General features: G+C 41.5%; 1 protein-coding gene across 3 annotated transcripts in view; it reads right to left on the bottom strand.

Moving 5' to 3' along the window:
• NME8 (NME/NM23 family member 8) overlaps positions 1-15,510 on the bottom strand; it is a 150,313-nt gene that overhangs the window by 90,282 nt on the left and 44,521 nt on the right. For all 3 annotated transcript variants that reach the window (XM_075586638.1, XM_075586639.1, XM_075586637.1), the window contains exon 10: positions 4,916-5,094. In XM_075586638.1, coding sequence (XP_075442753.1) covers positions 4,916-5,094 — 179 coding nt within the window. The remainder of the gene's footprint in view (positions 1-4,915; positions 5,095-15,510) is intronic.

Raw genomic sequence — 15,510 nt, 5'->3', positions numbered from 1 at the left:
ATCTCTGTTATATTTAGAATAGGAAAAGTTGATTTGTTAATTGTGTGCTGTTAATTGTCCAGCTTATAACAGGCAGATTTATCGGGGGGAGGTCATGTGACTGTTTATATGTGTAACGGGTTTTCTGGCCTAGCCTGACCCACCCAATCTCACATTGGCCCCTGTAGTCTAACCAGTCCCCATTACAGTGTAGTGTCTGATGGTGCACCTGTTGGCAACAGGACTCCTGAGTCTCCCGCATGATGGTGTATGGGGATTGCCCGCCAGACAGGCAGCTGAGGTAGTGTGCTTGAGTCCTACCTATATCCAGTGCAGCGCCTCCACCTCATCAGGATCCCAGCGTCCGCTTGTGGATGGTCCTGGTGAGGAACTCCTCTGTGGTGCATCTCTCTGTGTAATCACTCCACACTTACACACGAGAGTATATTTGAACAGGATCATCTTTATTGATGTACGGTGGGCCAGCTGCCCTTCACAGTGGATGTTCTTAGCCTTCCATTGTTCACCGCACTTCCCTTTGAAAGGTGTATCTTCCCTTAATTGGTGGATTCCCTATCCCCGCAGGGATATCTTTCCTGTGCCAGCTCCCTGGTCACAGTCTCATAATCTGTCTCCTCCCAAGCCTGCACTCAGGCTTGCTCCTTGTCTCGTAACTCAGCAACCTCTAACCACACTAACCACTTCACTCCTCACAGACCTAACTTTTGAGCAGTGCTGTGCCTTATGTATCCTCTGGGGGCTGGCACAACTCTGACATCACTAACCATGGATTCAGAGCATGTGACCACTCCCATCCATACATAGGGCACCTCACCAGGGTATGAGGGCAAACCTCCATGATTACTGCTGGCATGCCCATAACTTACCAGGCCTTACTGTCATGGCTACATATGTATAAATCAAATACCAGTTTAAGGGAAGCATTAGCAGGGTTTAGCATTAGCATCTTAAGAGTGCTGTATCTTAAAGTGACCATCTTTAAGTGAAAATATATAGTTAGACTATAGTTTGATTAGAGGTGGACTGGGGACTGGATCTGTCTGCAAACTCATCTACACAAGGCAACAAACGGTGAGCTTATCTGACAACACTATTATCCCATGACTGTTAGCCTGCTATTTATTTATTGCAGCCTCTCCCAACACTTGACTGCACACAACTGCATCTCCCGTATAACACCCCCCCCCCCACACACACACACACACAAATCCCTCTGCAAACCCTGAACAGACCATTGCATTGCAAATGCAGCAAAACATTTTGGCAAGGAAAAGACGTACCTCTGCAGTTTACTCTGCACACACTCATTGGCTCAATGAGGTCACATATACCTCATTGATAATGAACCGGCTAGTTATCTCAACTCTGTTCTTTCTTGTGGCCTCATGGAAATTTTAATCTCTCTATCAACCACAAATTCCTCCCTTCTGACCCACACCCAATATCATACACCCTGGATTACTCAAAAGCCTTGAACTATCTACTGAATGTTGGTGGAGAACTCTGAAAACCAGCACACCAACCACCGTTCATTCTAATGGCAAACATCCCAAATGTACAACTTGCAAACAACTACTCAAATTTCTATTTATACTGTTACTCTCTTTAGCAGGGGATATTGAACTTAACCCAGGCCCCCCCTTTTCAACTGTGTCCCATACCCCTGAGAATACTTCCTTCAAATTCCAAAAAAAGTCTATCTGTTGTCCATATAAATATCCAGAGCCTGCTGTCCAAACTGGATTAACTGAGGGCATGCTGCCTTATGCATAAACCCAAAGTCATCATTATCACAGAAACATGGTTAACTCCTAAAACCCTTGATGCAACTATTGCCATTCAGGGATATTCCATTCCTAAGAAAGACAGGTTAAGAAGAGGAAGAGGGGTGTTATTTTATATTGCAGACACCTTACAATTTACGCTGCTAAATTGCCCCCAAGATCACCCTCTTTTAAAATCCTAGCTGCCAAATCTGCCTCCCCTTTTTTAAGCCCATCTTGATTGCTAGCATCTACCGCCCCCTAAAACTCCACTACAGACCCTGACTGATATCACCCAGTTTATTGGCTCAATTTCCTCTCTGAATGACAAGAGTGAGTTTCTAGTTCTTGGAAATTTAAACTACAATTGGCTCAACCCTAAAAACAACAAAATCCCGATACAACGCAAGTCACTTATCCTAACGCAACTAATTTCCCAACCCACATGGACAAACCTGAAATCTCACAACCATTCCTTGCTAAACTGGATTCTCTCCTCTAATCCCATCAGAATCAAATCCTCTGGCATCCTTCTTGACATTTTCAGTGATCATGCAATAGTGTACTGTGTAAGGAAAATCATCATGCCCTAAAGTTCCTAGAACATTTAGAAACTTTAACCTACAACAGTTTATGGCTGACCTTACCAGCTGCTCTTGATATAGAATCGAGTTACTTCTAAACCCCGATTCTGCACTCGACTATTTCCAATCCGAGTTCTTAAAACTCTGTGATACTCATTCTCCTCTACAAAGAATAAGAGTATGGGGGCCCACCTTATGTGGGTTACAACCGGCCTTATTGCGCTGAACCATCTTAGGGATGCCTGTGGAAAAGTTACAAAGTAACTGGCACTACCCAGGATATTAACTACAGATGCCTGCGGAATATGTGCACAAGGCAAACAAGACACGCAAAAGCACAATATTACTTGGACAATCTTCGTAAGAATATATCAAATCCAGCTAACTTCTGGAAAGTCATCTCCCACTGACATTGCAAATGCATTCAATGAATACTTTGTGGGGTGTGCTACTAACTTATTAGCGAAACGCAACCCGAACTACAAACATTAACCTCATTCTGAGAGTACCCCTATAGCCCCATCCTTTCCCAACACTGTCCACATTTATCAAAGTGCTCCTCAAATTAAAACTAAGCAGCCCACGTGGACCTGACTTACTGCAATCTAAGCTCCTACGACTTGGTGTCCCAGCCATTGGCAAACTGCTTGCTTCCCTAGTCAACTCTATTCTGTCTGCAGGCCATATCCCTAAGACATGGAAAACTGCCAGAGTTGTCCCAATCTTCAAAAGTGGGGACAAAAACACTGTCTCAAACTACAGGCCAATCTCTCTTCTCCCAATACTATCTAATATCCGGGAAAAATGTGTTCACTCCAAATTAAGCGATTACTATACCAAAACAAATTTCCCTAGCCAGTTCCAATCTTGCTTTCGCCCCAAACACTCTCCGGTACCTACCCTACTAAATGTTTGCAATGAGATCCAGTGTGGAATGGAACTGGGACAACTTACTGGTGCAATATTTCTAGATTTTGCAATGGCTTTTGATACTGTTGATTATGTTATCTTGCTAAACAAACTCCAGTGCTCTGGAATAGTGAGCATGATTTAAACTGGTTTCATTCCTACTAATCAGGTAGATACAAACATGTGTCTATCGCAAGCTCTAACTCCAATCCCTTGGATATCACATGCGGTGTCCTGCGAGGCTCTGTTCTGGGGCCCCTACTATTTTCAGTGTTCATCAATGATCTTCCTACAGCTTTTAAGGGAGCTTCGATACACATGTATGTGGATGACAATATCATATGCACACAGCCCTAGCTCTCCGACCTCGAACACGTACTTCAATCTGACTTTAGAGAATTGAAAATTGGATTTCCCAAAACAAACTGTTTTTAAACACTGACAAGACTGTAACAATGGTATTTGGACACAAGGCTAACTTTTTTATGCTTCCAATGAATGAGCTCCAGATCAGAACCAACACTAATACCATCCTATCCCATTACTAGTTTTAAATACTTGGGCATACGGTTTGACTCCCATTTAACATTTGAGTTACACATTGATACCCTGACATCCAAAACCTATGCCAAACTACAGTAGGTGTACTATATAGGAACAATTCCTCCCTAAGTCTGCTGGTCAGAAAGCATATCGCACAGTGGATGCTAATGCCAATTATAGACTATGGGGACATAGTATATGACACGGCACCCCAAACCCACCTTAGCATACTTGATATCCTCTACAATTCAATATGCTGTTTTGTCCTCCAATGCAACTACAACACACAAAACTGTGAAATTCTCAAATAACTAGACTGGTCATCACTTGAGTCTAGGTGCAAAGTTCATCTTTCCTGTCTTGCCTTCAAATACTTTCTGGGCAAGCTACCTGTCTATCTGAAAAAGCTCCTCACCCCTACTTCATGCAGCACTTATCATCTGAGATCTGACTCCAAAAGACTGTTCATGGTCCCAAGGTTCAACAAAGTATCCGGCCGCTCCACCTTCTCTTACCGTGCACCCCACAACTGGAACAGTCTCTTGGAGAGACTCACAGCCGCCACCAGTCTAAGTTCTTTCAAAACTAAAGCTGTCTCACATTTGAATCTGGTCTGTAATTGTTATATACACCTATAACATATATTATCTCTTACTGTGCATGCAATATCTTGTAAATAATGTATAACTCTACTTACTGAATGTAACTATGTATTTTGTAACCATGTATTTGTCATCATAACTCTATGCCCAAAACATATTTGAAAACGAGCGGTAACTCTCAATGTATTACTTCCTGGTAGCTGAATCATGGTCCATCTCATATGCACTGACCTTGGCCCCTTGCATCTGAATGCATTTACCAGAACACCCTCCCACTGTCTCTGTAAATTCTCCCTACTTACCACTTTGCTTGTAAGCTCTTCGGGGCAGGGACTCCTTTTCCTATTAAACCTTCTATGCCTGAAACACTTATTCCCATTAAGTGTTATAATATTATGTCTCGTGTATTACTGCTGTAAAGCGCTATGTACATGGATGGCGCTATATAAATAAAGATATACTGGTACATACATACCATATGCCATTAATTATATAACACAAACACATACTGTACCTTTCTTCTCTCTTAATAGATCAGGTCTGATAATAGCCAGTGTCCTTTCCGCTTGCTCTGTAGATTTATGCTTGTTAAAATTTGGGAAAAAGAAAGCAAGCATCTTGCTGGCTTCATCTTTACTATCCTCACTTTTGCAAACATTTAATATAGCATCATTTCCAACAACGTCTTGCAAGCTATAGAGAAAGGAAAATCCGGTGTGTGTTAGATAATTGAAATGTTAGATGAATGGTTTAACCATTCTGTTGTGACGGAAACAAATGTGGCAAAAGGGGAGATCATAATATACATTTCTAAGTGACAAGAATAAGACAACGCTGACATTCTTTCACACATTAACAGAAATTTAAAAAACTATCTGAAATGGAATGAAGATATACGGTATTTACATCAGATATTACATTATTTAAGCCTTTAACTAGAGTTTGAAAATGCTTTTGTGGCAAAAGAAAATATTGCGAATCTGAATAAAATTTGCCAAAATGTGCCCAGTACTAGCTATTATTCACTGGAAATTTTGTTAACAATATTGCCAACTTCAGCAAATTCTTTCAACGTTGTCTTACTGTAATGAGTAGAAATAGGGTATAGGCATAGAAATAAACCATTTGGTTATTGGAATTGGTACTACAGTACTTGGTGGAGATGCTGGTGTTGTGAGACTTGGGAGGAGTTGACTGGCCTAAAGCAAACTGTTTGAAGGCAGCTTGTAATTGCTTGCTATCAATCACCCCCAGTGTGACAAACTGATGTGGAAGAGCACGCTATGGAGCACAAGTGAGTACAGTACATGGCTGACTTTGTCCAGTGCCATTGAGAGACTAGACTCTGGAGCATCACTGCAATACATCTGGTATTTGTGGTCATTTTTCTCCATAATAGGTAGCCCAGGAAAGATACATTTTCTAATATATATATATATATATATATATATTTAAAGTAACCAGGGGGATCCTGATGAAAAAGAGACAACACACCGCAGCTTGAGTGACAAAACAAAGTGTAATGTCAACACAGGGCAGCCAACGTTTCGGTCCTCACAGAGGGACCTTTCTCAGGGCAGTGCCTCTGCGAGGACCGAAACGTTGGCTGCCCTGTGTTGACAATACACTTTGTTTTCTCACTCAAGCTGTGGTGTGTTGTCTCTTTGTCATCAGGATCCCCCTTGTTACTTTATGTCTACATTCATTTATGGGACGAGCATCTGCCTCCACTGACAAACCGTGAGTGCGTAGTACTACCACGCTATATATATATATATATATATATATTTTTTTTTTTCTCAGCCCTAGTGGTTACAGGAGTTATTCATTCAAAATTAGAAACCAGCATATTCTGCTTAATAAATGTGTTTTAAATGGGGGTTGCTGTACAGCCTTTCTAAATTATGATGCCAAAATAATTTGGGGAGAAGAGTGTGCCAGTTGTTCATCTGAATGGATAATCAACCCTAAAACGAGTAGAGATGTGAGAAAGTACTCAAGTTTGTTTCGCACACATTGTGTTTATTTTTTTGGGATGAAAAGGCAGCTAAACATTCACTTGGGTAAATGCCAGTAACAATCTTATAGTTCTGTTTTGTTATATATTTGCCACTTATGAACATTTGGTGCATTTGCAAATTTTGTTACAAGTATAACGTAGCAATGCCTAATAAAGCCGAGACGAAAATTTTTAAATGTGGTGAAACTCACTTCTGGTGACTGTTTTTTGTTAAGTCTTGCACATTAGCCATAAAGTTAACTACTTTCACAAACTTGAGTGGGGTTTTTGCCTATATCTATCACAACTTTTGAACTCCATGACTCTACTCTTTACAAGTATATGCACAACATTACACACATTATTGACTATTTGCAATGGTCTTACTTGTTATGACAGACTACTCCTTCTCTAAAAAGTTTACAATCAAATCAGCGTTTGAGGGACAGGTTGGGACAGTAGGAGTAAAATGTATGAAGAAAGTTACAAATATGTGAAGCTGTACACTTAAACACATTTCCCCACATTTCCTGTAAATGGCTTACCACAGTATGTGAGGCACAACACTGTCTCACCTGTATCCTATTTATAGTCTCTTAGAAGTAAGAGTATTTGTAGACATCTCGAGCACAGCCATTGTGGGTTAATTTTAGTCACGAGTGAGACTAGTGCTTGGCATTGTAACTCACAAATGTCTAATATTCACAAATGTGATCAAATTCTTCCCACAGCTCCAATAGTAACCAGCAATGTGATAATAATTACAGTTAAGAGACATTCATGATTACTGTGATTTTGCAACTGACCTGCAATCACCAACAACGGTGCCCATTAGAAAGATAATGAAAAGTGTAACTTTTTGCACAGAGGCTGAAAAATATTTTATTTGTCTGAGTCTGTGCGTGATGTCATAAACTAGTCCAAAAAGGGTTCTACATTTAACGCAGATCTTTAGATAGAGGAGTTTAAACCAAGATTTTTTTTTTAGTTTTTTTGTTATATACAGTATACAGCAAAAAAGTGACAAGCCCAGGCGTAGAGTTTTATATATATTGTATAATAAATATTTTTTTATATATTAAAATATGTGTATCTGTTGACTGCTCCTACAACCATTTCCCCAGCCAACTAAACACAGTTAAATCTAAACTCGGCATGAGCCCATGTAATATAAGGAATGATGACAATTTGCAATGAGTTTAAGAGTTACGTTTTGAGAAAAGGAGTGCGTGATGAGCTAAGATTGTCCAGCTGGTAAAGGGTGTGATTTGGTGATAGCAAGGCATGCTACAGAGGCTGCATGGTCAGCTATTTTAGATAGCCCGAGATAGGATATATATATATATATATATATATATATATATATATATATATATATATATATATATATATATATATAAAGGAGAAGGTTATGTCTCCTTTTCAGTTCTCTTCTGGTTCTGTCGGTTGCCTTAGCAACCCCCCTCTCTCTATCCCTCAGGCTTTGGGCCATTCCTTTCTCCCTGTCACTTCGTACAGTCCAAACTATTTCCTTCTAGCTCTATGTTTCAGTTCTCCCTTTTTAGAGATTGCTGCCTCTGCTAAGGTTCTCCCAACTGCTCTGGGTGTGAGAAAGCTTTGTTTCTTACCCATTCCTTATTTTTATACATCCCCAAATTGTTTTCCCCCTTTTATTTCTGTTTGTTCTTATACACTACCGACACACTTTATCACACTGCGGCCAGATCCGCAAGCCGGGAGATTTCCCGGCTTGCTAGTGGCCGCCCCTCGGCGTGCCGCGCGTCATAGACGCGCGGTCACGCGTCTTCGGGAGCGTGCGCCCCCTGCACGCGTGTCCAGGGCTCCCCGAGGGAGCCCTGGTGTCCCGCGATCGCGGGACGGCGGCAGGGGGTTCCGGGGGACCCGGCGGACCCGGCAGCGGTAGGGAGAGTGCCCCGATCGGAGGGCGCTCTTCCGCTGCTTCGGCGCGCGCCCGTCACTCTCGGGTGCGCGCCAGGCTACTGCTGCGGCCAAGAACGGGCAAATGCTCGAATAAACTTGGCCGCAGCAGTAATAAATACTTCAAAAATTAAGAAGACTCCATTTTGTATAGGAGAAGGAATAGAGTAAACTGCCTGTCTCAACTCTTTTGCCACAATAAGCTAGGGACAGAACAGAGAATATATAATTTTATTTTAATTAATGTTTAACTTATATAGCATGTATGTATGTATTTGTTTATTTAAATAGCGTCATTAATGTACATAGCGCTTCAGTACACTTTATTATATGTGTGTGAGGATTTATGAATGCCTTTTGTTGTCACAGCAGATAGGATGTCAACTGCTTGCGTGTACTGACTGATCTGTGTGGTTGATTTGAAGTGCTGGTTGGTTAAAGTGTGTGCAGTTAGAACCAGAAGCAGTTGTTTAAAGTGCTGGTTGGTTAAAGTGTGTGCAGTTATAACCAGAAGCAGTTTGAACAAGGAAGCGGTTAAACAAGGTATAGTATATTGAAGTACAGTTTACTGTTAGTAAATCTAAACGTCATAGTTGCTAGAATGAGCAGGATTGAAAATGCCACTCAATGCACATCTTGCCACATGTACACTGGCGACACACTTTATTCGAGCTCGGCTAGTCCCACGAATTCGGGTATACCCGGGTGTATTCTGGTTTGTGACTGTTTTCTGCCCGAGTGCATTGAGGTATTTTCCATGCAGGGATTGAAGCATTTTATTCCCGCTGGCTGCAATACTGCACAGTATATATATATATACTGCATTACAATTCATGAATTTATGCCATCTGGTAGACACGCGAAGCATTGCAGCCTATTAAATCCTAATCATTATCATTTAACAGATCAGCCGCCCGTCAGCCAGGCATAAACCCAGGTTGGGAAGGCAAACGCAACGGGGCTTGTCAGAGGTGAGGAGCGGCGCATTCCAGGTATCTGCCAGGTACATACTGGGTATTTGCTCGAATAAAGTGTGTCGGTGCAGTATGTGCACTTGGAGCAGCTGTTCCAAGGAGCATACCGCTGTGAAAAGTGTGAGCGGGTGGTCTCTTTAGAGTCAGAGATTGCTGATCTGAAGAGGCAACTTGCAATATTGAGGGACATTGGCAATCTTGAAAGGGAATTAGAGCTCACTGAGCAGGCCCTTGCTTCGACTAGTGGTGCAGATGGTGGCGCTGTTAGTGAGGAGCAGGTAGGTAGCTTGGTTGCCGTTAGTGAGGAGCAGGTAGGTAGCTGGGTGACAGTTAGAAGGGGAAGCAGGGGCAATAGGGAGAGGCAGATCGTTTCTGAGCTGACACATCCCAATAGATTTGCCATGTTGAGTGAAGATATTGGGAATGTTGGGGCAGAAATGGCAAGGCAGGGGAGACTAATTCCTCTAGCAGCCAGCGGAATAGTTCCTCCAGCACAATGGGGACTCAGGATGCTCAGATACAAAAAAAGATTGTGGTGGTAGGGGACTTCATTATTAGGAAGGTAGATAGGGCACTCTGTTGCCGGGACCGCATGAACCATACAGTTTGTTGTCTCCCGGGTGCTCGGGTTCGGCACATTGCGGATCGGGTAGACAGATTGTTGGGGGGGGGGCTGGGATTGACCCGGCGGTCTTGGTACACGTTGGCACCAATGACAAAGTTAGAGAAAGATGGAGGATCCTAAAAAATGATTACAGGGATCTAGGCCAAAAGCTTAAGGCAAGGACCTCCAAGGTAGTATTTTCGGAAATACTACCAGTGCCATGCGCTACCGCAGGGAGATAGTCAGAGATCAGGGAGGTTAATGCATGGCTAAGAAAGTGGTGCAGAAAGGAGGTGTTTGGGTTTTTAGAGCACTGGGGCTCCTTTTCTGAGAGGTGCCATCTATACACTGGCGACACACTTTATTCGAGCTCGGCTAGTCCCACGAATTCGGGTATACCCGGGTGTATTGAGGTTTGTGACTGTTTTCTGCCCGAGTGCATTGAGGTATTTTCCAGGCAGGGATTGAAGCATTTTATTCCCGCTGGCTGCAATACTGCACAGTATATATATATATACTGCATTACAATTCATGAATTTATGCCATCTGGTAGACACGCGAAGCATTGCAGCCTATTAAATCCTAATCATTATCATTTAACAGATCAGCCGCCCGTCAGCCAAGCATGAACCCAGGCTGGGAAGGCAAACGCAACGGGGCTTGTCAGAGGTGAGGAGCGGCGCATTCCTGGTATCTGCCAGGTACATACTGGGTATTTGCTCGAATAAAGTGTGTCGGTGCAGTATTCTAGGGACGGATTGCACCTCAATGAAGAGGGATCTTCTGTGCTAGGGGGGAGAATGCTAAAAAGGTTGGAGGAGATTTTAAACTAGGATGGAGGGGGGAGGGGAATGAAACAGATAATGAACTAAATGGAATAGATGAGGATACAAGGTGGTATGGAGGTGGAATGAGAGCAAGTGCAAGTTTGACAAACAGTGAGACACCCATAGTAAATACAGATAATACTAGAAAACTTCTAAAGACTAAACCAAGTGGGAGCAGAAAGGAAGGAGCAGATAAGATAATAGTACAGGCTGTAAAAAAACTTAAATGCATGCTTGCTAATGCAAGAAGCCTGACAGATAAAATGGGGGAGCTTAAATTAATAGCTGCAAGGGATCAGTATGATATCATAGGCATTACTGAAACATGAACAAGAAGAAAGGAGGATACCTGGTGCTTGAAAATAGTCACTGTGTCCATAAGAATCAATCCGGTCTTTAAAAAGTGTCTCAAAGTCCAAAACTTGAAGTGAATAACTGTAGTTTTTCTTCACTGCTGCTGTTCTTTAATACACCTGAAATTGATAGAAGGGTACACCATTGCGCAGTACTACTGATGTTGTATGTTAACCCCTTAATATCAACTCCCCAGTGTGGACTGAATACACTTACAGGAGTGTTTCTTTCAAGGTACAGTGGAGACAATCTGTGCTTTTATTCCCTTTCTGTTCTTATACACCACGAATCCCCTGGGTACTTCCTTTGTCTCTTGGGATTTCGTGATTCCCAGAATCACCCGAACTCCACGAGCCCCCAGACAAGGAATAAACAATAGCAAAGAAGGGGGTCACAAATTTATTTAAAAAACGGCTTCAACAAGCCTAACAAAACCGGCTGATAGCCTGCACTAAAAACAAGTGAATGGTTACTCACATGTACTCACATGAATACATGCGTATCAAATCGTCATGAGGATGCCGTCCGCAGCTTGTAATGTGCCTCCTGTGTTTGCTCCGGATGAGAAGGGCTCTCTCACAGCATAACTTCTCCGGTTAGGTGTGACCAAGTCTCTCCCTCCACTCAGTTGCGTTCCGGTTTGCAACTAAGGGTTCTGGCAGACTCCTCACCTCTCAAACCACAGAGACTGCACTGCACTGCTCACGGGATCCTGACTCCTCCCACCCTAACGCGTTTCGTGACGTAGGCACGCCACTTTCTCAAAGGAATGAGGAGTTACAGCTGATCTCTCTTTAAATACCCTCTGAGGGTGATTAACATTGCAAGTGATAAACTGATGTGTATCACATGTTGGTGTATAATTGTCCGCTATCAACCAATGTGTATCTAAGGAAGCTAACACCTTGGGATTCAGATAACAGCATGTTTAGCAGACTAACACCTAAACGTGATATATCAGACTTACATATACATACATCATATTAAAATCTATGCTTTTCTTAAAACGGACCAACCCTGTAAGAATGTGGTTAAGGGCATTGTTACAAAATAAAAATGTACAAAGTGAAAAAGAGCAATGAGACTGTTTACTCTTTTAGAAATGAAGCTAGGTCGAATTCTATGTTCAAACCCTTGGGGGCTAGGGTTTTTAAGGTATATATCCAAAAACTTTCCTTTATGGATAAATTATTTAACCTATCCCCCCCCCTCCAATTGGGTTTAGGACAATCTATTCCTTTACATATTAGACCTTTAGGATTTTGATTATGGGCTAATCTGAAATGATTGGAGACACTGTGTGTCTCCAAACCTCTTTTAATGTTGTAGATGTGTTCTGCTATTCTACGTGTCAGTGGTCTTCCCGTTCTTCCCACATATTGAAGTCCACATGGACACTGTAGGAGATATACACAGAACCTGCTTTTGCAGTTGATAAATGTGCCAATCTCGTACGTTCTATTCGTAACTGTGGAATGGAAACTGGCACACTTCTCACTGAAGCTGCAGGCCGTGCACTTTCCACGCACAAAATAACCTTTAAAATCAGATAGCCAATTGGACTGTTTATGCTTCAATCTATTATTAGGACAACTTGGTGCTAACGAAGCTTTTAGATCATTAGCTTTTTTATATATGATCTGAGGTTGTGGAGGTAAAAAGGATTGTAATATGGGGTCCCGCAGAAGAATTCCCCAATGTTTTTTTAATGTTTTTACTATTTCAGGAGCCATACCATTATATTTTGTAATAAATGGTATGAATTCTCCTTCTTTCACTTTTTTAGTTTTCTTACGATTTATGTCAACTAATGATGATCTATTAATCTGATTCACTTTTTCAATTGCTGATTCTACTTTATATTTGTTATAATTTCGTGCCAAAAACTTATGTTTTAGATCTTCAACCTGTTCCTCATACACATGTTTTTGAGAACAGTTTCTTTTTATTCTCAAGGCTTGTCCTTGTGGAATATTATCTACCCATCTTGGGTGATGGTGACTGGACGCCAAGAGATAAGTGTTGGCATCCACTTCTTTAAAGTATGTTTTTGTGTGCACAACATGATTCTCTACATATAAGGTAAGGTCTAGAAAATTAATGGACACAGGATGACTGTTAAAAGTGAATCTTATATTGCAGGAGTTGGCGTTTAGATAATCTTGGAACGCAATTAATTCTTTTTGAGTCCCCCGCCAGACGCACAGCACATCGTCAATATATCTTTTCCAGAGCACCAGGCCCGCACCGAACGGATTATTCCCCCAAATCTGCCCATGTTCCCACATGGCCATGAACAGATTGGCATAGCTCGGAGCAAACCTGGTACCCATTGCGGTGCCGCACGTCTGGAGGAAGAACTCCCCATCATAACTGAAGTAATTGTGCTGGAGAATGTATCTAATACCACTAAGAACAAACTCCATTTATGCAGAACTGACTTCACTGTATTGTTCCAATGCCATCTCAATCGCTTTTAAACCTGTTTCGTGCTCAATGATAGTGTATAGAGACACCACATCACATGTAACCCAAATGTAATCATCTTCCCAAGTGAGTTTTTCTAATATATTCAACACGTGTGTGGTGTCCCTTAAATAGGAAGGAACCTGTGTGACGTATTTCTGTAATATATGGTCTAAGAATTGAGACAGATTTGAGGTTAGGGAACCGATCCCTGAAATGATCGGTCTTCCCGGGGGTCTGATAGGGTCCTTATGTAGTTTGGGGATGAAGTAAAACACTGGTATTTTAGGCTCCTCCACCATGAGAAAATCGTGTTCTCTCTTGGTTATTACTTCATCCTCCAATCCTTTGTTTATAAGAATTGAGAGTTCTTGCTTAAACTGATCTGTGGGATTTTTCTCCAATTTTCTATACGTGATCTGATCACTAAGGATCCTATTGGATTCTTCCTGATAATAACTTGAACCCATAACTACTAGGCCCCCCTCTTTATCGGCTGCTTTGATTACAATGTCATTGTTTTCAGCCAAAGTTTTAACTGTCTCTTTCTCTTCCTTGGTCAGATTATGTTTTTTTATCTTAAAGGAATCCCCAAATGTTTCCAAATCTCCAACAACCATATCTGCAAAGGGAAATGAAAGGCAATTTTATAAACACCTTTGCAGATATAAACAAAGGATTGGAGGATGAAGTAATAACCAAGAGAGAACACGATTTTCTCATGGTGGAGGAGCCTAAAATACCAGTGTTTTACTTCATCCCCAAACTACATAAGGACCCTATCAGACCCCCGGGAAGACCGATCATTTCAGGGATCGGTTCCCTAACCTCAAATCTGTCTCAATTCTTAGACCATATATTACAGAAATACGTCACACAGGTTCCTTCCTATTTAAGGGACACCACACACGTGTTGAATATATTAGAAAAACTCACTTGGGAAGATGATTACATTTGGGTTACATGTGATGTGGTGTCTCTATACACTATCATTGAGCACGAAACAGGTTTAAAAGCGATTGAGATGGCATTGGAACAAGACAGTGAAGTCAGTTCTGCATTAATGGAGTTTGTTCTTAGTGGTATTAGATACATTCTCCAGCACAATTACTTCAGTTATGATGGGGAGTTCTTCCTCCAGACGTGCGGCACCGCAATGGGTACCAGGTTTGCTCTGAGCTATGCCAATCTGTTCATGGCCATGTGGGAACATGGGCAGATTTGGGGGAATAATCCGTTCGGTGCGGGCCTGGTGCTCTGGAAAAGATATATTGACGATGTGCTGTGCGTCTGGCGGGGGACTCAAAAAGAATTAATTGCGTTCCAAGATTATCTAAACGCCAACTCCTGCAATATAAGATTCACTTTTAACAGTCATCCTGTGTCCATTAATTTTCTAGACCTTACCTTATATGTAGAGAATCATGTTGTGCACACAAAAACATACTTTAAAGAAGTGGATGCCAACACTTATCTCTTGGCGTCCAGTCACCATCACCCAAGATGGGTAGATAATATTCCACAAGGACAAGCCTTGAGAATAAAAAGAAACTGTTCTCAAAAACATGTGTATGAGGAACAGGTTGAAGATCTAAAACATAAGTTTTTGGCACGAAATTATAACAAATATAAAGTAGAATCAGCAATTGAAAAAGTGAATCAGATTAATAGATCATCATTAGTTGACATAAATCGTAAGAAAACTAAAAAAGTGAAAGAAGGAGAATTCATACCATTTATTACAAAATATAATGGTATGGCTCCTGAAATAGTAAAAACATTAAAAAAACATTGGGGAATTCTTCTGCGGGACCCCATATTACAATCCTTTTTACCTCCACAACCTCAGATCATATATAAAAAAGCTAATGATCTAAAAGCTTCGTTAGCACCAAGTTGTCCTAATAATAGATTGAAGCATAAACAGTCCAATTGGCTATCTGATTT

Source organism: Ascaphus truei, chromosome 2, assembly GCF_040206685.1.
Source record: "Ascaphus truei isolate aAscTru1 chromosome 2, aAscTru1.hap1, whole genome shotgun sequence".
Lineage (NCBI taxonomy): Eukaryota > Metazoa > Chordata > Amphibia > Anura > Ascaphidae > Ascaphus > Ascaphus truei.
This window is presented reverse-complemented; position numbering and strand designations above follow the sequence as displayed.